This window comes from Denticeps clupeoides, chromosome 13, assembly GCF_900700375.1.
Source record: "Denticeps clupeoides chromosome 13, fDenClu1.1, whole genome shotgun sequence".
Classification (NCBI taxonomy): domain Eukaryota; kingdom Metazoa; phylum Chordata; class Actinopteri; order Clupeiformes; family Denticipitidae; genus Denticeps; species Denticeps clupeoides.
In genome coordinates, this window is record NC_041719.1 from 7265958 (window position 1) to 7287231 (window position 21274).

The window sequence follows — 21274 nt, forward strand, 5'->3', positions numbered from 1 at the left end:
TCAAGATCCAGAGAAATTTTCAGATTTGAGAATCAGAAAATCAACATAAATGTAGCAGGGAGTTCCTATTTATTCAAATTACTCACAGTCGGGCTACCTTTTCAAGCCACAAAAATCTGTTCAAATATGGCATTCAAACGAAATGTGAAGGAGATGATGAGTTTCCTGCTGGAAGTCAGACTGCTGGTCTGAAAGATCTATGCACAGTTTTCCCTCCCTCCACCGCTCCCTTCCTTCTTCTCCGTCAGAACCTGTCTTTCCTGTTCAGTCACTACTCACAGGACGAGCACCTTGCATGTCAGAAGCTGACAGGTGGGAAGCCATGGAGGAAGCCACCACAGAAGAGAACATCGAGGCTCTCATGGAGGACATGGACTTCATCCCTGGCCACTTTTCGATGGTGCTGAACCTGAACTGTGAGCCTCAGGGGCCAGCAGAGCTCCGGCAACACGACACTCTGGTGAAGCGGGAGAGCCTGCGGGCTGAGCTGGAGGGTGAGAGCGGCCGGCTGCAGTACGCCATCAGGAACCTGCTGGGCCTGCTGGACTTCCACTTGGACCATCTGGCCGAGGCCGAAGAGGCCTTCCGCAGTATCTGCAGAGAGGAGCCTGGCAACCTGAACGCCTGGGCCAACCTAGGCTGCGTCTACGACCGCCTCGAGAGGGAAGAGGATGAAGGGGTGTGTGTGGAGAGGGTGTCTGCCCTCATGGGTGAGGAAAGCGGGGACAGCGGGCAGGGAGAGACCAGGCTGCGAGCAGCTCGGTGCTTGGCCGAGCAAGCGTATGCATACCCATATGACATAGAACTGCATCAAGAAGATGACCTGAGGGAGCGGTTAATTACCGCCTGTACCCTGTACAACAAAGCTCTGAACCACGGAGGAGACCTGGTGAGCTCAGTTTTTAATATAGTTTTGAACAAACAGCATGTTACTTCCATTGGTGAGATTGTATTGAGGTGAAAGAATCCAGTCGGTTTTCGTAGCAGAAGCTGGAAGAAGTGAAGGAAATTTTCACAATTTATTTCTCTGCTGCTATGCACATCATGAATGCATTTTATGGAGGGCTATCCTGATTATTGCAAAAGCAAGGCCTCTATGCTCTAGTCCAATAGGAAGTAGAACCTTATATGCTGTATTATTACATTGAACAAACTGTCTATTTTACAGATACCAACAGAGGAAAAGATGAGTTGGTATTTCCAGATGTCCACAATTTACATAAGGTATTACCTGATGAAAACATGAACGATGATTAGCGGTTGAGATTTTGAGAATGTAAAATGAAAGAAATTCTCCCGGTTTTAGGCTGGATGAAATGATGAGGGATAAGGCGGAGGTGGACTACTCCAGACTACCACATTTTAGCAAGGCTCTCAAACTGCTCGCTGAGACGCTGAAATCTGACAAAGTTCATCTGAAAGGTAACACGCTCTGTAACACAACATTTCATAGGATTCTCGAGATGTGACCCGAGACAGACTTGTTGTCAGACGTCTGGGGGAAAGGGCTGAACGCAGGATTGACACCAAACACCAGAGAACATTACTGCTGCCACGAGCCGCCTGCATGAATCAGAGAAGGAAAGTCTCTATGTCTCTGGCCTGCCTGACAGGTTATAAAGTAGCATCGCACCCAGACCTAGACATGCCTAGACATAAATTTTGTAAAGTTCTGTCTTTCTGCTATGAAATGACAATGCATCACAGCCACTGACAGTGAAGTATGTGTAATAAAACTCAACACAAAACTGGAGATTATACAGGGATATTAGGAGGGAAATGTGCTGGATTATCCAGGCTGAAGATAAGATAAGTGGACAGTCAAAGATAAGAACAGCACAAGACAATAGCACAGTCACTATGTCGTCTAAGGACTCTTGTGACATCAGGCCTTGATGTCACAAATCTGGGGGAATAAGAATGAGCCGCGCTGATTGAGATCCAGATGTAGGGTGATGTAAGGGTGCTGTAACCTGTGACGCTTCTTTACCCATGTTTTCCAGCTCTTGCATGGTGTTATGTCGGTCTCATGCTGGAAAGGAAGGAGGAGTTTTCCACTGTGCCCATGGCCATCCATGACTGTGGATTCTCTGGATCAGAACCTCTGGCTTGCTATGCATTGGTGCCGCACATCCCCATTGGGTTTTTTTCTCTAGTTTATGACGTTGGTAATGTAGACACTGTCTCTCTGGATAGTGAAAAAATCTAAATGTTCATGTAATATTTGTTTATTCTGCAGGCGATCGATCTTGCCACAGACAACGCATTTGTGTTGAACCAGCTGGCAAAGGTGTTTTACCAACTAGGCAAGCATGACATGGTGATGGGCATCTGCAATATGGCACTCACCGTGTTGCCAGACGCAGAACTCAACTGGCAGGCCTACTGCACCCGGGCCAAAGTAAGGGAGCATTACTGACCTCAGTCAACCCCAAAAGACACAACTATAAGAATAACATGCACATACCCATCTGTACAACCACACGTATGCTTTTTCTGCATGATACCAAACATTTGATATGAAAATGACCTGAATTCCAATTGATGAACATTTTACCTATTTAATACAGATCAATGTCACCACCTATATGAGAGACCTGGAGAATGCCAAGCTGGGCCACACCAGCATCCCAGACAGACAGAACCTGAGGGAAGCCAGAGCTGACCTGGAAAGGGTCCTGTCTGTGAGACCCTGTCTGAGGACACACCTGGAAATGGCGCAGGTGGGAAATGTGGTTAATATATTTAATACATATAAAATAGTATTGTATTAATATATTACAATATTGATAAACCAGAGAGATTATTAAGTGGCATTTCACCAACCTAAATGGAGGAGCAAAGCAAAAAAAGTGCCTCAAACTTGATTTTAAGTAGTGCACTGAGCTCAATATCTAAATGTCTGTCCATTTGGATCCTTATAGTGGCTCATCAAAAGCTTATTATCTGGACAATTTTTCATATTTAATAAATATTCATTTAAGAGGCCACTTTCAACCATATTTTAAAGTATGAACCAGCAGCAAGTAGGTTACATAATCTCTGAAACAAATTATAGCCCACCCATGTGTTGGTCGTTGGAATGTGTTTTGTTTATCTGACTTTTTTTTAGAAAAGGTGAGATTAAATCTGTAAAATCAATGCCTCTGTATGTCTTCAAGTACTCATCGCCCCAATTTTAAATGATTGTCATTGTGAAACACTGCAGCACAGCACACGGTGCACACAACGAAATGTGTCCTCAGCATTTAACCATCACCCTTGGTGGATGCAGAGAGCATCCTTGGATGCACCCGGGGAGCAGTGTGTGGGGACAGTGTTTGCTCAGTGGCACCTTGGCGGTTCTGGATTCGAACCCCGGCAACATTCTGATTACTTGCCTTGGGGTTTGCATTACATAAAATTTCATTTCATTTTAGTGTTTTGTTTACATTTCTGGCATTTATCCAGAGTGACCTACAATCAGTAGTTACAGGGACAGTCCTCCTGGAGACACTCAGGGTTAAGTGTCTTTCTCAGGGAAACAATGGTAGGGAGGTTTTGTGGGGTTTTGAACCTGTAACTTTGTGGCTGTCTGGTTTACTCAGTGTGTAAGTACACTAAATATTTTGTTTATGTGTTACTCTGGGTATATTTGCATGTAAGTCATGGTTTGCCGCTGCTTGCTGAAGGTGCATTACTACATGGGAGTGGACGCACTGCAGGAGAGTCTGCTGGTGGACGAGGCTGCAGTGAACAGAGCTCTGGTGAGCCTGGCCCTGGCGATGCAGTGCGAAATGGGCAGCACCCTGCCCGAGCTGCAGTTGCTGCGGGGACGCTGCCTGCTGCTGAAAGGTGAAGAGTGGAACGCGGTCAACTGCTTCCGCCGGGCCCTGAAACTGCAGAGGCCCGGAACCTGCGACCCGACCGCCCTACGGAACCTTCTGGAGGGCCTGCTGGCCTGCTACTCTCAGAACAGACAGGACCCCAAGGCCGCCATTGGCCTGCTGGAGGAGTGCGTGCGGCAGGCGGAGGAGAGGTATCCGGCCAGGGCTGTGAGGGAGGAGCTGAGGGGGCTGTCCCGCTCACACAGGGCAGAAGTAAGAGAACTCTCGCTCACACTGGTGAAGAGGGGACGGACCGAGCTGATCCGCATGCTGCTGGAGAGCATACAGCCCCGGGCCAAGGCTCTACTTGTAAAAGCCCACTCTGTGTGAGGATGTGAGACAGACCTGTGGACTGGATATGGAGAATGCTGTGATACAGGAATATCACTTGAGACGGGATTACTGCAAAATTGACAGCTTTCAGAAAAATCCACCCTCATAAAAAAACAAAAAAAAACAAAGATATGCTTGAAACACATCACCAAATGACATAGCGATGTGTGACTAAGGGCAGGAATTTAAAACATGAAATACTCAGTACAGCCAAATGATTTTTTAAACACGCTGACAGCCATAATTAACGTGTGCACGTCACTTGCAATAACTTTTATATAATAATGTCACTTCACCTGAAAAGCTTGTTTAGGGTTGTTCTGTCACTCTGAAATCTTGTAAATACGCTGAAATGTGCATATTGAACTGAAATAGTAACATTTCAAAACGTGTTCTTTATGCCAAAGAACATTAAAGAAAGTGTAAACCACAGTGAATTATTATCATTTTTATTATTAGTGCAAGGACACATCAATAAGCATTTATGAAAACATGATTAGGATCAACGTTTGCAGCTGAACCTGTTATCAGATGGCAGTTTAATGTTCCTGCATGATTTTTCTCCCTCCAAAAGCAGGTCCTCTGGTACAGTCTGGTACAGTCCGGTAAAGTCTGGTTAGTCGCAGCGTTTGTGAAGAGCAGAACTGTCTTTGCTTGGTGGATGTGAAATCCAGGTCAGGCTTTAACTATACTTCAGATGATGGACCTTCTTACCAGACAAAAACTGCTTACAAAACGGAGAACCGGCGACCAGCACAATGAAGCTGGGTGTGCCAGCCTTTACCGAGCATCTGGGGAGGGAAAAAATACATAGCAATTGTAATGAGTAGATTTGTCCAAATGATGTCATAAATAATGTTGATTTGCTTCAATAGCACTTATTACTGTTCATACAGCAGCGCTGCGTACCGGATGTGCTGCAAGGCTTTGAGGAGGGGGGTCTGCAGATCAACTTGATGCATCTCCTCTGTCTCCTCATCTTCAAAGTAGAGCTGCAGTACAGGGCAAAGACTAGATTATTCACAAATCAAACAATACGTTTTAAAGGCAACAGAATCGTAATATTGTTTAACTTTTGCTATTTACTGAGAAAAAAGCGTGGGTGAAAATGGCACATTTCATTTCTTCTCAGACAATCATGTTGCTATGATGCTAGAGTGTGCAAAAAAGATTGTACTCTTATGGACAACTAGTTCTGCACCGGATCACAGTTGATCTGTGATCCAAACCAATCCCTCTACATGGTTTGTCACGCACGTGAGACAAAGTGGAAGAGCAGAGGAGTTCAAGAAATCTCCAGCATTACTTAAATCTCATATGTGGGAGCATTTTGGCTTCCCTGGGAAAAGGGAGGTGGATAAAACCACCACAGTTTGTCGACAGCGTGGCAGGAGGAAGCCGTATGAGACTGGCTGCTCATTTGAAATGGCCTCACCCTGGCATGACAGGACCTAAGACGAAGGCTGTGCAACAACCGCTAATATCCTCGGCATATAAGCAGCCCTTTGCTGCCCAGAACATGCAGCAATTTGAGGTTGAATAAAACAGAAAGCATTGGCTTAAAAAGATTTGAATAACTAAATTACTGCTAATGTGCAGAACCAATTTAGTAAATAAGGCTGGTTACCATGCGAAATGCTCTCAACTACTCACTGTGTGTAGCCAAGTGTGATTTATTGCAAGACAAAAAAAGCATAAGAAAGATTGCTGGGTTAATAAGCGAACACACCAACCTGCAGGTTCTGAGGCTGGTACTTTTGGTCCGTGTCCCATGGAGGAAGCTCCTGTCCAAACATGACAGCCAGATGATCCATGAAACTAAAAAATAAATGGTCATCTTTGTCTTAGAACCGACCTCACACTCAAGATTGATCTTCGAGCACATTAGCCCTTTCTTAACAATCCAAAGTTTTAGTTTAAAAACCCTGGTACTCACCGGGACGACTCGTTGAATGCAGAGATAAAGTCTGTCTGTCTGTGCTCGGGGTAGAGGAACAGCACTGGCCAGTTGAGGGCGCCCTGCTCATCCAGGTACACCCGAGCCCCGGTCGCCTCCTGGGACAGGACACCGTCCAACCCCATCTCTGCCCGGCCTGCATCGACCATGTCATCCTTTCCCTCCTCATCCTCACTATCCGAACCCCTCTGAGGCTTCTCTTGCGCTGTGAGCTTGATGCCGCGCTCCTGTGCAAGTGTGTGCAGCAATAAACGCACATTCAACAATCTCTGTACATTTAGGAATTCATTCCAATGCTCAGCAACCTCTGTACACCAATTACAGATTCAACACAAGCCTGTGAAAGTTTTATTAAAATGCTTAACACACCTTAATGGCTGCCAGCAAGGCATCCCTCTCGCCACGCTCCTTCTTCTCTTTTAATTTTGCTTTCCTGGCATCTCGATCTACCGCTCTCTGCTCAACAAAGACAGACAGCCAAGCAGTTTTTAAAAGCTTTTCTTGATGGTGCAGCATTCTGTAAAAAAACAACAGCACATTTGTAAAGGTACTCCGACCTTCAGCTTGTCTGCCTTGCACCGCAGCTCCTGCAGACTTTTATCTGTGGGATGAACTTGCAGGCCCTCGTCACACCACCGCAGCGCATCTGTGTAGCTGCGCAGCACCATGCAACACTGGCCACCTGCACCGTACAATCACAACGTGCTCTACCACTGGAAGTGGACATTAATGCACCAACATTGCTCATTTGGGAAGGCTACATGAATCCCACACCTCGGAGTAAAGCCTTGAGGTGGTCCGGTTTCAGCCTCTTGGCTGCTGTGGCATCATTCAGAGCTGATCGTATGTTCCCTGGAAAATGCAACACACACACACAAAGCCTTTACTTACTTCTTTACATGAGCTGTGCAGCTCAAACACGGCACAATATACAGTATAGGCCAAAAGTTTGGACACACCTTCTCATTCAATGTGTTTTCTTTATTTTCATGACCATTTACACTGATAGATTCTCACTGAAGGCATCAAAACTATGAATGAACACATGTGGAGTTATGTACTTATGAGTTATTATTACTGCCTTGACCACTCTTGGCATTCTCTCCATGAGCTTCAAGAGGTCGTCACCTGAAATGGTTTTCCAACAGTCTTGAAGGAGTTCCCAGAGGTGTTTAGCACTTGTTGGCCCCTTTGCCTTCATGGTCCAGCTCAACCCAAACCATCTGGATTGGGTTCAGGTCCGGTGACTGTGGAGGCCAGGTCTCCACTTTTTGTTAAGTACATAACTCCACATGTGTTCATTCATAGTTATGATGCCTTCAGTGAGAATCTACCAACGTAAATGGTCATGAAAATAAAGAAAACACATTGAATTAGAAGGTGTGTCCAAATCTTTGGCCTGTACTGTACAAAATATGTTGCTGTTAACACTACAAACAGAGCGACAGCCAGTGATAATGAAAGACACAGGGCATGTCGGTGGAGCGTACCCAGGTGGAAGTGGGCAGCCGCTCGGTTAGTATACAGGACAGCGTTGAGTTCTGAGTCAACACAGTTCTTCTTCAGACCCTCAGTGTAGGACAGTATGGCCTTTTTATAATTCTTCTCCTTAAAGTAGTCATTTCCCTCGTTCTTCAGCCTCTTTGCCTGCTCTGGGTGGGACGTGATGGAACAAACAAAAAAGAAAAAAAGAAAGACAGCAAAATATTATTTAAACTGGGAGCAAAATGACAAGACGTAGGAATATGTCCTGGTGTACAGTAATATCAAACGTATTAGAAATATCAACCTTCGGGCGGACTGTCATCGTTGTGTATGATGGACTGCAAACAGGCCAGGTCAGGGTGGGTCACGGGGTCGATTTCTTCTGGAGCTCTCTTCATGAACATTGGCACCTTATCAAACTCCTGAGGAGGATATATAAAGACGCCAGCAGCCCATCTCACGCCTGTTCGTCCGAAATGCTTAATAAAAGAAGCATTAGTGAACATCATCCTACCTCCTCCCAGTTGCTCTCGTTAAACGCATTCTCATACTTCTGCGTCTTAAATTTGTCCATAAACTCGTCCATGCCGTCGTCGCTGTCGTTCCCTTGCTGCACTGACGAAGCCATCGTTGCAGCGGTCTTGCTAATTTTGGAGACAATCCTCTATTCTATTATAAAGCAGCTGAAATGTAATGTTTTTCGCCGCGTGTGGCAGCAACTACGACAGCAGGAACGATCGCGAATCGGCTAGAGGAACTGTGATTGGTGGACACACGTGTTGGTGCAACTGTAAAATAGGCCCCCGCGAAACAACGCGCACACTTTAGTTCCGATATCACATCGGCAACATAATACCCGATCAGTCTACTCAATACGTAATAACGCCGTTTAGCAAGAACTTATTAACATATATTAACTATTTATTACATTTCCACACAGAGATAAATGACCAACAGCGTTGCATAAAATCTTTATTTGTACAAAACGTAACATTTCTGTACTGAAATCATGTACAGAGTATGCCAGTGTCACGGTCCCCTTTCAAAGTTCTTGTTTAACATTTCACATTTAGAAAAAAAAAAAAAAAAAACACCCAAAACTCACAATCATACAGTTTCCACTCGACTCAGCATGTCCACAAGAGCCTCCCTGCTGAGGAACAGGGTCTCTCCACTATTCTGGCAGACCACCTCAAACTGGGGCAGCTCCTCTGCCGCCCTCGGCCCAACCACCACCACATATGGGTATCCCAGCCTGGCAGCGTCCTTGAGCCGCTTCCCTATGGTCATCTGGGTCCGGTCGTCCAGCACCACCTCCCCCCTGAGATTGGAAAGGCCGCTCCCCAGGCTGTGAGCAAGCTCCTCGGCCAGGCTAGTCAATTGTCCAGTCTTGCTGCCTCTCTTAGGGGGCAGAACACACACCTGGTAGGGGGCCAGGAAAGATGGCCAGCGAATGGCGTCGTCTGATGAAAGGACCTCGATGGCGGCGGCGAGAATGCGGGATACGCCCAGTCCAAAGCAGCCCATCTCTGCCACCTCTGGTTTGTTCTGGGCATTGATGAAGGTGGCATTAAACACACTGGAGTATTTGGTGCCCAGGTAAAAAGTGTGGCCGACCTCAATACCTTTAGACTCTACCAGGCTGCTGCTCTCGCACCGCGGGCAGTCCGCCCGGCCAGGCGACAGCGTTTCAACGTTAGCGGCGAAGCCGCAGTTACCACAAACCTGCAGCCGGTCCTCACCGATGTCAGCAGGCAGGTGGAACTCGTGGGACAGGGTGCCACCGATGTTGCCAGTGTCGGCCTGAACCTGCACCCATCTCAGCCCCAGCTGGTCAAAGAGGCGGCCGTATGCCTCGCACACAGACTGGTAAGTGTGCTGCGCGGCATCCTTGTCCACATCAAACGAATACATGTCCTTCATGTAAAACTCTCGGCCCCGCAGCAAGCCAAACTTTGGCTTTTGCTCGTCACGAAACTTCCTTGTCACCTAAAAGCAGAAAAAGAAAAGTACTGGTAACTGGAGGAGACAGTAGTGAGAACTTTACTTTACTTTACTTTACTTTACTTTACTTTATTTGGCAGACGCTTTTATCCAAAGCGACTTACAATGGGAAGACACCAGCAATTCTCGTTCGATTTCTATAGAATATCAAGTATACAAACTAAGAGCCCTGATAAGGCTTAGACTTGTCATTGAAGAGCATGCTCGGAGAGTGTTGGGTGCTAGACTAAGAAAAATTATAATGTATTTATACATTTTGTATTTGTTTGTTCAATGTGTACGCATGTGTATGTGTTAAATTTGTCTGTAATATTTTTGGAATAAGAGGGTTTTCCCCTTCTTCTTAAAAGTGGTGATAGTCTCGGCTAGTCGTGTGGAGGAGGGCAGGTTGTTCCACCAGCCAGGGACAACAACGGAGAACAGACATGATTGGAATCGGAGACCCCGTGAAGAAGGAATTTTTAGTCTCCTTTCGTTTGCCGATCTGAGAGAGCGTGCAGGAGTGTATCTAGGTAGTAGTGTGTTGATGTAGGAGGGCGCAGTTCCATTTACAGCCCTGTAGGCAAGCATCAAGGATTTGAACTCAATGCGAGCAGCTACCGGGAGCCAGTGGAGGGAGGTAAGAAGAGGTGTAACATGGGTGTATTTTGGCTGATTGAAAATGAGACGGGCTGCCATATTTTGGATCATCTGGAGTGGTTTTATGGTGACTGCAGAGGTTCCAGCCAGGAGAGAGTTACAGTAGTCGAGTTTGGAGATGACCATTGCCTGGACAAGGAGCTGCGTAGCCTGTTGTGAGAGAAAAGGCCGAATCTTGCGAATGTTGTAGAGAGTGAACCTGCAGGATCTGGAGATCGCAGCAACATGATGGTTCAAACTCAGTTTGTTATCTATCCAAACCCCAAGGCTTTTTGCAGATGCCGTGGGTGTTAACAATAGCGATCCAATTTGAATTGAAAGGTTTTGCTGAGGAGAATTGTTGCCCGGAAAGATCAGAATCTCGGTTTTGGATAGGTTGAGTTGGAGGTGTCGCTCAGACATCCATGCCGATATGTCTGAGAGGCAGGCCGAAATTTTTGTTGCTATAGTAGCATCTTCTGGTGGGAATGACAGATAGAGCTGGGTGTCATCAGCATAAGAGTGATAGGAGAAGCCATGTGATTGGATGATGTGACCAAGTGAGTGAGTGTATATTGAGAATAGAAGGGGGCCAAGGACAGAGCCTTGTGGAACCCCTGTGGTTACCCTAGAGAGGACAGATGTCTCACCTCCCCATGATACCTTGAAGGACCTGTCGTAGAGATAAGAGGTGAGAACTATGTCTTAAGGCAGAAATATACTTGCTGTCAACTATGTACGTATGTGCAGAAATGCAACGCCTTTAGGGGCGTTATAGGGCCGGCTTTGAGAGATCTGCACTCAACAGAGTGGGGGGCAGTGGTGGCCTAGCGGTTAAGGAAGCCGCCCCGTAATCAGAAGGTTGCTTATTCGAGTCCCCATTCGCCAAGGCGCCACTGAGCAAAGCACCGTCCCCACACACTGCTCCCCGGGCTCCTGTCATGGCTGCCCACTTCTCACCAAGGGTGATGGTTAAAAGCAGAGGGCACGTTTCGTTGAGTCACCGCGTGCTGTGCTGCAGAGTTTCACAATGAGAATCACTTCACTTTCACTAACAGGTGACTATTTTAAGATCTAGGTTTTAGTTCATCACTTGGTTTGCGGCCTCGACACTGACCCCTGGTGGTAAGAAGTACACATTACAGATTACGACGCGCCGCACTGACGCAACTCTGTACGTTTACGCGTACGCAGCTCACAGTTTGTTTCTGGCTTTATACGGCAGCTCGGAAGCACGTAAAATCCGTCTGAGACGCGAGTACCTGGTACAGGAGTAGGGGCAGCTGTTTATAGGACAAGCCGCCCTGCGACGCCAGCAGCTCCGTCACCGCCTCCTCGTGCGTGGGTCCCAGGCAGTAGTCCGTCCCGTGACGGTCGCGCAGGCGGAACATCTCCTTCCCCATGAGCCCCCAGCGCCCGCTGCGCTTCCACGGCTCCGCGGCGCACAGGGCGGGCATGTCCAGCTTCTGCCCGCCGACGCCGCGCATCTCCCGGTCCACGAGGCGCACCAGCTTCTCCACGGAGCGCACGGCGCCGGGCAGGTAGTGGAAGCAGCCGGGGCTGGACGGGTGCAGCAGGCCGCCCTGGAGCATCAGCCTCTGGCTGCGGCAGGTCATGTCGCCGGCGTCCTGGCCCTCGCGGAGGTTACAGGGCTGGAAGAGCCGCGACACTCGGGCCGGGGGCGCGTTCGAGGCGGCGCGGCTCACGCATGAGAGCCCGGGCGCCGCCAGCGGGCTACGGCGGGAGAGCCGCAGGAAAGGCTCCATTCTGGCGTTACGGAGCAAACCGCCGATTAAACAGCGATTGCATGATGCGCGGAGACCCTCCGACTTTGGAAGGTTCAGACCGACCACGCTGCTCTTCTCCGGTTAGACCGTTTTCGGACCGCTCGTGGGCCTGAAAGATGTCGCATCGCCACCAACCGAGCTGGAGTGGAGTTGCGAGTGGGCGGCGTCACGACAGTTCGACTTCTCACAACCATTTTTGTCCTGTTTCTTTCCAAAGTGAAGTGGCTTTTAATCGGTCACCCTTGGTGGGCGGTGTGTGTGTTGTTCAGTGGCACCTTGGCGGATCGGGATGCGAACCGGCAACCTTCCGGTCGCGGGCCACCACTGCCCCTCGTGTATGTTTTATAGCATCCACAAAGGGAGGTTATGTGTGCAGGAGTGAGAATATTTCAACAATCAGGGCACACACAGGGCAAGAATAAATAACTTTATTCAGACGCCCTTATCCAGACTGACTTACAATCAGTAGTTAGGACAGTTTTTCCAATGTGGGCGTGGCCAAGAACTGACACCACAGTCAAATGAAGTTTAGTAGTCATCAAACGACTAAAACCACAGCATGCATGCTTCTTTAAGCATCACTTGTCATGCGCTGGTTGCTGCTGACGGACAGAAGCAATGGAGACAACCCTGGAGCGATGAAGACACGAGTGAAGGAGATGAATTGACCACACTTTGCTTCTTGGACCTTTTTGGCACTCTGCTTTTCCTTTTTTTTTGACCGGTGGTAACAGATCATTGTCAGGGCAAGTACAGGGCATTTCTAGCAACTAAGGTGTGGTAGTAGCCTAGTGGGTAACACACTCGCCTATGAACCAGAAGACCCAGGTTCAAATCCCACTTACTTCCATTGTGTCCCTGAGCAAGACACTTAACCCTAAGTTGCTCCAGGGGGGAATGTCCCTGTAACTACTGATTGTAAGTCGCTCTGGATAAGGGCGTCTGGTAAATGCAAGGTGGAATGTGGGGGGGGAATAAATAAATAATACGTACAGCAACACCCACCCAAACATGGATATGCGTAAGAAAATACAATACTCTTCTGTACGAAATGCCACTGAGCTTCATCACTTCTCTACCCTCCTATATATGACAACGTGAACAACTATTGTACAATTGTCAAAGAAAGAGTATTCGTCAGTTTCCCCCTTGCCTCAACAAAAGGAAATGGAAGCGGATTTTACTCGGCCTTCTCAGCGCAGAAACATTCCACGAGTAGTCTGGAGTGCATTTAAAGTGATCATTTTAACCCACTAAACTGACCGGACTACTCCACTCGTCCCGCGAACAGCTATTACATGTTGGATTTCAATTCTCCCACGTGGCTGGACTGCACAGGTCAGAAAAAGCAGCATTCTGTAGAGCTGGAAGAAGCGAGCTTTAATGAAATAGACCACCGCACATTGGTGTACTGTATTTTAAAGTGTTTACAAGACAGTTTTACATGGTCGTGCAAGGAAAGCAATATTTAAAAAAAAATTATTCACAGACGCAAACAAAAACTTCTGTCCAGTTTTTTCTGCACTCCAGTGCAAGCAGGGGGCTGGGCTCCCTGTAAATAAGTCCATTAAAATTTATTTATTAAACATTACAATCTTAAAACCACAGAATGCCACTCAGTTCATGGAGAGATACTGACCTTATATAAACTGCACACAAGGCTGAAGAGCGAGGACATGGCCCCATCTTCCCAATCGTCTCTGTATTCCTGGTAACGTTAGAAACGGAAAGTTCGTAGTGTCAATATATGCACGGCGTACGCGCGACACATTGCGGACCGCCCTCTGAGGAGCTCCTCACCCCGTTGAAAGTCACCCAGGGTACGTGGGTGTGTGCTGGCTCCAGGAAGCGAGTCTTCACTGCATTCTTGTGCATCAGACTCCTCCCGACCGCTCCGGTTGCACAGGATGAAATGGTCTCCCACCGAACCGATGGGGCGTACAGCTGGAGGCACTGAGAGGTCAAACGGGGTTCATAATTAACGTGGATGTACGTCAAAGGATCTTAAGGTCAGAGAGGGCAGTTAACATGCAATCTAATACAAAAGAACTGCTGTAAGGAACATTTAAAAAATGGGAACAGTTACATGATTTTAATAAATTCATAGGAGTTTAGTCCTGAAAAAAAAAAAAAAAAAACACTTACGAGCTGTGCAGCTTTCAGGACATCAGAAGACGACTCCATGCAGTAGATGATCTGAAATGCTACATGGTCCACAGCATGGATTATGCAAGACTGGGAGAGGAAAAAATAAATAAATTCAAAACTCCATTAAGAATATCAAAATCTGCAGAGCTTCAGGTCTCACCTCCAGCATGTTACCAAGGCACTCGTTCTCTCCGTGTTGACAGATGACAGAGTTCTGTCGTTCCTGTGGAGACGATGAAGTGCTTTCAAAATGCTTGTCAAGACCAGGCAAAGGCCTGTAAGTCGGAGCATCCCCTTTAAGGTAGTACCTCAGCATTGCCATAAGGAACCAGATGGACCTTCATGATGTCCTTCAACATGGTCCACGTAGGGAACAGCTGCTCAGTCAGGAAGGCCCGGCAGCCAGGACAAAGGCTTTCATAGTACAGGGTCACCTCCAGGGCCGGAACGTCGGAGTTCGGCTTGGTGCTGTTAAGCTCCAAACACTGTTTCTGAACCTAGATCGGAGGGGAAAAAAAATCCCAGTACGAAGCTACAAACCTGCACACCAAAAAAAAAGCTGAAGTCGACGTTGTAGACGCACAGAGCAGAAGAGCAAAGCGACAGGCCGATAATGAGATCAAGATCCACCTGATTACCAGCACATGACGGGCAAATTAGGAACCCCTGGCACTTCATTTTAAAAGCATGATGTTCATAACGACGAGCAGGCAGAGGATCTTACTGTAGAAAAAAAAATAAATCCCCCTATCTACGCAGATAGTAAAGGCATTAATTTCACAACCTGTACTTTTTACAAATATAGTTTTTCACGTGACCATACAGACTTCAACATAATCTAGAGCACTCTCTCATTAACTAAATAATTAGAGCATCTAGAAGGTCAATGGGCAATATAATTTACATTAGTTATAATGTAAAGTGTAACGCGTTCACAATTTGAACCTCGTACTTGAGGTGGGGTGATTGGTTCGACTCACCTCACATTCTATTGCAATTTCCAAAGACCTGCACCACTGGGACGGTGGGTACCCGCACGACGGCTTGTGACTCGCTCTGCTGCGGCAAATCCCGCACAGGAGGGACAAGAGGAGCGTCCAGCAGAAGAGAACCTCCATCACGTTCCCATCGGGATCCGGAGTGTCTGGCCGGGGAAGTGGGCGTGGCGAGCAGGTCGTTACGGAAGCTCCTCCTTCCCATGATCCATCCAGCGCTCCACCAATCAGTGATGCCGGATGATCGATTAAAAAAAAAAAAAAAATTAATGTGTTTCTTTACCCCTTGTTCTTAACAAGCATGGTCACCACACCTAAATCATTCCTAAAAATAAAAAGAGGACTACTTAATATGTCCTTAATGAGCCCTTGCTCATTAGATTAGATGCTCAGCATCTTGGTGGAAGGGGATTTGAACCGGCAACCTTCTGATGACGGTTCCTTTACCGCTAGGCCGACACTGCCCCATAGTTAAAGCTTGCACCACCTGGTATTCGCAGGCAGTCTCCCATCCAAGTACTAACCAGGCCCAAGCCTTCTTAGCTTTCGAGATCAGACGAGATCGGGCGTTCTGCGGCTGGTATGGCCGTAAGCAAGAATGTAAGAATATATGTATGTATAAAGTGGATATATATACTCATATTGTGCTTCCGTGTACTGTGTATATGTTGCAAACCTGTAGAATAGCTCCGGTTGAACTGGGGGTAATGTGTGACATCACTACAAGCCAAAAAAAACAGACTGAAATGAATATTTGGCTTTGGCAAGATCAAATCAGAGGCTAAGGGTTTGTGTTTTGAATGATGTAAAAATGATTTCGTGGTCCTACACAACATTTAAAATGAGGGCAAATAGTAAAACCAGGCCACATGCATTAGTTTTACCAGCATTTAGGGACATTGTGTAAGGGCATTTGATAAATGCCATAAATGTAAATATTATTTACATTATTATTTGTGCTCTATAAAAAGTTATATATACACACACATTACTGAGCTAGACCCCCAGGAGAAATCTGTTCAAACAAAAAAAAACACTCAAAGACAGGCAGGCAAGTTATCAATAATGCTTTAATTTTTTCTTATGACTGTACCAAACAAAACTGAAGTACCAGTCTGAGACAAACACAATGTTAGCGCAAGCTGGAAATTGGATAAACAATGCATCTGTGGACTGAAATTCAATAAAAGTAACATTACCTAAATACATACTGTAAGGAATATTGAGTACACCCAGTAAGATCATGCTGGATTTCAAACAGTGCTCCCTCTCAATATTCAATTGCACTTAAAATGGAATTTACTTCCTCACAACCATCATTATATTTTAAAACGGGGAGTTTCATATAAAATTATATAGTTTATATTCTAACAAAAGTTGACTGGTGAGGCAAGGCAAATGAAATGTCAGGCAAATTAAGATTTGTGAAAGTTTCTAGATTCTTGATTTGTAATAAAATGCCATTGCCATCTCACATCATTTCAGATTTCTACAGTGGGAAATCTGGATTCAAGTCAAGGAACACAATTACTGTTTGTCAAACAAAACTTTAAAGTGACAGGACATATGGTCAATTTTTAAAATGAAGAAAAATAAATCAGATAATTTAAATATAAAAAATATATAATGTCCCTGATTCTGACTGCCTTTTGGAACTGTTTATTAAAAAAAAAAAAAAAAAAACAGTTCAGTTGCTTTTGCTCCATCAAGTAAGCACCAGAATCCACATCGTCAGTCATCACATCAGACAATAAATGGTGAGGAGGTGGAAAGATATTCAACTTACTTCCTAACCACCTGCATGCTGTTCAAAAAAAAAAAAAGAAACATAGCAACAAAATCTTCAAGTTTAAAAAAGTGAAATTGGGACAAGAATATATTAAAACTGCCGAGAGAATACAGAAGTTAGTCAAGAGACAGATTTTCTTTCCTCCCCATCTACGAGATTACTTAGCAATTGTAAACATATGTATTCTAAATGCTTGGAAGATAACAAAACAAAACACACACACACACACACAAAAATCAAGCTAGCTTATTTACCATAGATTTTTCTTCTGGTTATAGGAAATAAAAAATTAACATAAGAACGTAGACAAGTTTAATGGCTTTACAAGTAAGCCAATATCAAACGGACCAAAACCGGCACCAGATCTCCAATGCCATCGTTGTTATGACACACTACAGAGGTCCATTTTCTAAGAAGCCTTTTTTCAAAACTATCAAATGATGTTATTATGCATCATGATCTCGAGACCAAGAGAAGTCTTAGTTTTAAAAAAATAAAATCCTTCCATATACATCATCTCATTAAGCATGTATCTTTGTAGTGCACCCTAATGCAACTACTCTCTCACACCCGCACACACTCATACAGACACACACACACACACACACACACATGCACGCAGGGCTCATTTGCTGTAGCTGAAAATTCAGAAAAATCCATTCTTGCTACTATAGCATTGGCATCTCAGGGGATCCATGCCAAATCGAAGCTGGGCTCCAGACCATTTCTAAGACACCTTATCTCACTGGTCAGGTCACACGCTGACTGCAGGACTGAAATATTGGTTGTGAAATATGGACAGCAGCGTGGATGTTCTCACATTAAAATACTCTTTTCAGATTGTCACAGTTTTCAATGATCTTCCTCTCTGAAACCTAACAGCCAATCAGCCGGGCACTGCTGAAAGCTATATACAGTAGTCCACAGTAGAGAAAGTGTCCTGATCTGCTACACGAAGAACGCAAACAAGCTGGATTATGTTCAAGCCATTGGTGACAGTGATCAAGCCAATGTTGTCCCATTCTCCAGGGTTACTGTAAACACAGCATTTTTAAAACGAGCACTACGGAAAAAAAAAAAAAAAAAAGCAAAAGTTATAGTGTTCCTAAGCAACCCCACATCTCAAGCACTGACATACTAGCAGCCACAAATCCTTAAAAAAGCGCACAACTCGAAGGAAGAAACAAAAAAAAAAAAAAGTTGTGTGCAAATCCTATATGGGCCCCTGTTTCTCCTCTATATGCAATGTACACACACACACACACACACACACACACACACGTATATACTGTACACAATCTCGAAACAGTATCAACGATCTCACAGAGTGTCTTTTCCTACGCAACACCTCGTATATAAGACAGGCGTCGTGCTGTAAAGCCAGGCGTAAAAAATAAAGTCTTTCTTTTATTTCATACCTGATAATGTAAGAATGTGCACTGTTCTATAAAGACATTTCTGCTGCAATAACCCAGCTAAAACAGTGTACACCGTATGTACTGAATATGCCGACACGCTGCACAGAAGCCATATATATATAAATATATATATGAAAATACTGCATAAAAGGACTGAGCGACATATCCTGGCTGAGACAGGCTACTGTAACCATGGCAACCTCAAGCCAGCTTCCTCCCATCCTCAGCCGTTCAGTCAAAAATGCTACTATGTTTTGCATAAATGAAAACAATGGCAACTAGACAAGAGAGACGACCGAAACGTCAACTTGCTCCTTATACTCAGAACTCCTCGTATTTAGCTTCTGACTGGGGTTCTTCTCAAATCACCAGCTAGTGTCCTTGTTTCGTAAAAGGTCCGTGGGAAGTGAGGGACGAGTTTACTGACCTTATTGCAGTCACGGGTAAAGCACCTGACAACCACAAAATCTGACTGCTAGACAGTGAATACTTACTCTGAGCACAGAAAAAAAAAAAAAAAAAACACACACACAACAATGGATCTCACATTGACAAAGAACATCATTTTTTAGCTGTTATCACTGTATTTTGTGTGCGTGAATACACAGAGACAGCAGCCAAAATATTAATGCAAATCATGCCTAGGCTTGCATAAAAAAATAAAATAAAATAAAAACAAGTGTGAAGAATGATGACGGGGGTGGTGGTGATGATGATGATGATGATGATGACTGTGGTGGTGGTCATGGACACAACAAGGTACGGTAAAAAAAGGCACTTCTCTCTCTTGGACCCCAAAAATAAAGAGGAAAAAAAACAAAAAAACACTCTCATGGACACTCTGATACTCAGAAGCCGTAGAAAGCTTAAGCTTGAAGCACCTTCACAGAAGTTCCTGCACCTATCGCCATGGACACTTACAAAACCAGTGTCAGAAATGTTCTAGAAAAATATGTTGTTTTTTTAAAGCAGAGTACTGTGTCATTTCTTCTAAAACTATACTCCATTCTTGATTATGCTGCTTTCAACGGAATCACTTTTGCTACAGGCAATAAAAAAAATAAGACAAGGATAACAAACCCCTCTCTCAACCAAACAGAAAAATGGATCGACCTTTTGTATACGAGACTAGTAACAGTGGCTGAAATACAAGTCTAAGGTATTTTTCTTCAATGTCTCACATCAGAGCTGAAATATGTGCATATACTGTACATATATGCATATATAAATCACAAGAACACACACAATCTGGTGGAAGATCAACCAGATGCTCTTTCTTCTCTGGTGTGGGGTATATTTTATGTACAGCCCACAGCATGACCAGAGGAGTCTAGAGGGGGAAGGGAAGGGATACACGACAAAGTATACACCTCGCTCATCCAGAAAGATGTTCACTGGGGGTCAGGAGCATGAATCTGTCTAATAAGCTGCATGAATGATACTCATTCTGATATATATATAATTGTTTTTTTTTTGTTTTTTTTTTTTTTTTAAAGAAAACTCGCTATAAAAGAGGAAGAGTCCTTGTCAATCGTAATGCCATCTATGTGACAGCTTGAGCATTAAGAACAGAAAACGTGGTTCCGTCTGCTGTAGAAGTTCTTGTTCAGTATGAGAGAAACTGCCACAGCATTTTAGCTCAGTTGCCCCCTGTACTTCATACATTGCCTAATGCTACACCTTAAAACCCCGCCTAATAGTGTAACAGGCATTTGAATTGATAATTGTCATGAAAATGCCACCTCTATGCCATTCGAGAAAAGAACGGTTTTATCAAGTGAAGTCAAGAAATAATGAAAAGCTTTCAGCAAATGGATGTTTCTTCACAGGTCGCATCCTGAAGCTGAAGCTTTAACAATCAAGAAAGGTATTTCGCTTTGCTACCTAAAGGGCTTCACAAAAACTGAAATTCCTTCGCAAATCAAAAGAACAGGGCTTCTCCACCCCTGGGATTCAGACCGCTGGACACCTTCGGGGGAGCCTGGACCTGAGCTCACGGGTCATCTGGCAAAATGTGCTGAAGGAAATAATCTGGCACAGTTCTCCAGGACCGGGGTGAACTGGGAATAGTGAGATCCTGCGGGCCGCAGTCCTGGTCCACAGCTCCCCAGCGCCTGTATTTTACAAAGTGATGGGTCCGTCCCTGTCACGCGGCCTCTTGGGTGTGTGTTTGTTCGTGCTGTGCGGAGTTCATCTGGGCTGCTGGGCAAGCGCCGGATAGGCCAGGGTTACATTCAGCGAGTCGTTGTGCTGCACCAGGGAAGTGTGCTTGTAGTGGAGCACCAGGTCCTTCAGGGAGCTGTACAGGTTGTAGGGCTCTGCGAACCCGTAGCCCGATGCAGTCTTGTAGATGACGCAGTGTTTTACGTCCCCATCCACACTTAAGAAGGAAAGAGAGTGAAAAAACAGTGTTAGAGAAAATGCTTATTAGCTGCAGAAAATCATTTTTAAGATGCATCATGCGGAAATCGGAAACAATTTCGAAACAATTTAAAACAAGCTATTAAAGTGAGGTCTCTGATGAGACCATTATAAAATATAACATAATTAAACATTTTGTATGCATCAAAACTGCTCACAGTAAATCACGAAAGGTGCTTAAACAGCCCTGCTGAAGCTTGTTGGGGTGATTTTTGTGTCTTTTCTTTTTTTTGGTGTAGTATATGTATGTGTATGTATGTGTGTGTGTGTGTGTGTGTGTGTATATACACACACACACACACCTTTTTGTTCGGTTTTGTTTGTTTGTTTGTTTATTTATTTATTTTTTAGGGGGGGCGGGGAGAGAGTATTATTGGGGAATAGACTGGGGATTGTTTGACCTGTTTACTTTTGTAACTTTTGGAGAATATTGTTATAACAGGGTGGTAGTAG

The 21274-nt window shown here is 45.1% G+C and overlaps 5 protein-coding genes and 1 pseudogene across 7 annotated transcripts in view; 1 reads left to right on the plus strand and 5 right to left on the minus strand.

The window, feature by feature from the left end:
• The first annotated feature begins 273 nt into the window (after window positions 1–273).
• Window positions 274–4514, plus strand: LOC114802317 (tetratricopeptide repeat protein 22-like). Its single transcript, XM_029001097.1, has 7 exons — window positions 274–889; window positions 1169–1224; window positions 1307–1422; window positions 2004–2122; window positions 2240–2401; window positions 2571–2723; window positions 3672–4514. The coding sequence occupies exons 1-7, from the start codon at window positions 296–298 to the stop codon at window positions 4194–4196; spliced, it is 1725 nt and encodes a 574-aa protein (XP_028856930.1). The 5' UTR covers window positions 274–295; the 3' UTR covers window positions 4197–4514.
• Window positions 4515–4632: 118 nt separating this feature from the next.
• On the minus strand, window positions 4633–8418 carry LOC114802410 (tetratricopeptide repeat protein 4-like). Its single transcript, XM_029001295.1, has 10 exons — window positions 8156–8418; window positions 7946–8063; window positions 7647–7808; window positions 6931–7008; window positions 6714–6838; window positions 6526–6612; window positions 6136–6383; window positions 5933–6017; window positions 5109–5191; window positions 4633–4990 (listed from the first exon to the last, which is right to left on the minus strand). Exons 1-10 carry the CDS (start codon window positions 8267–8269, stop codon window positions 4882–4884), a joined length of 1209 nt encoding a protein of 402 aa, XP_028857128.1. The 5' UTR covers window positions 8270–8418; the 3' UTR covers window positions 4633–4881.
• Window positions 8419–8740: 322 nt separating this feature from the next.
• Window positions 8741–12148, minus strand: LOC114802450 (probable proline--tRNA ligase, mitochondrial). Its single transcript, XM_029001372.1, has 2 exons — window positions 11526–12148; window positions 8741–9630 (listed from the first exon to the last, which is right to left on the minus strand). The coding sequence occupies exons 1-2, from the start codon at window positions 12027–12029 to the stop codon at window positions 8749–8751; spliced, it is 1386 nt and encodes a 461-aa protein (XP_028857205.1). The 5' UTR covers window positions 12030–12148; the 3' UTR covers window positions 8741–8748.
• A 783-nt stretch (window positions 12149–12931) lies between these two features.
• LOC114802098 (gamma-interferon-inducible lysosomal thiol reductase-like) lies at window positions 12932–15330 on the minus strand. The gene is made up of 7 exons (XM_029000755.1): window positions 15179–15330; window positions 14507–14695; window positions 14359–14421; window positions 14196–14285; window positions 13851–14003; window positions 13690–13758; window positions 12932–13602 (listed from the first exon to the last, which is right to left on the minus strand). The coding sequence occupies exons 1-7, from the start codon at window positions 15314–15316 to the stop codon at window positions 13534–13536; spliced, it is 771 nt and encodes a 256-aa protein (XP_028856588.1). The 5' UTR covers window positions 15317–15330; the 3' UTR covers window positions 12932–13533.
• A 338-nt stretch (window positions 15331–15668) lies between these two features.
• LOC114802746 (uncharacterized) lies at window positions 15669–15787 on the minus strand (annotated as a pseudogene).
• Window positions 15788–16245: 458 nt separating this feature from the next.
• LOC114801957 (phosphatidylinositol 3-kinase regulatory subunit gamma-like) overlaps window positions 16246–21274 on the minus strand; it is a 28537-nt gene continuing 23508 nt past the window's right edge. For 2 of the 3 annotated variants that reach the window (XM_029000472.1, XM_029000471.1), the window contains exon 16: window positions 20591–20780. In XM_029000472.1, the coding sequence (XP_028856305.1) occupies window positions 20591–20780 (190 nt within the window). Of the gene's footprint in view, window positions 20781–21274 lie in introns of all 3 variants that reach the window. The other variant, XM_029000473.1, reaches the window with a different exon arrangement.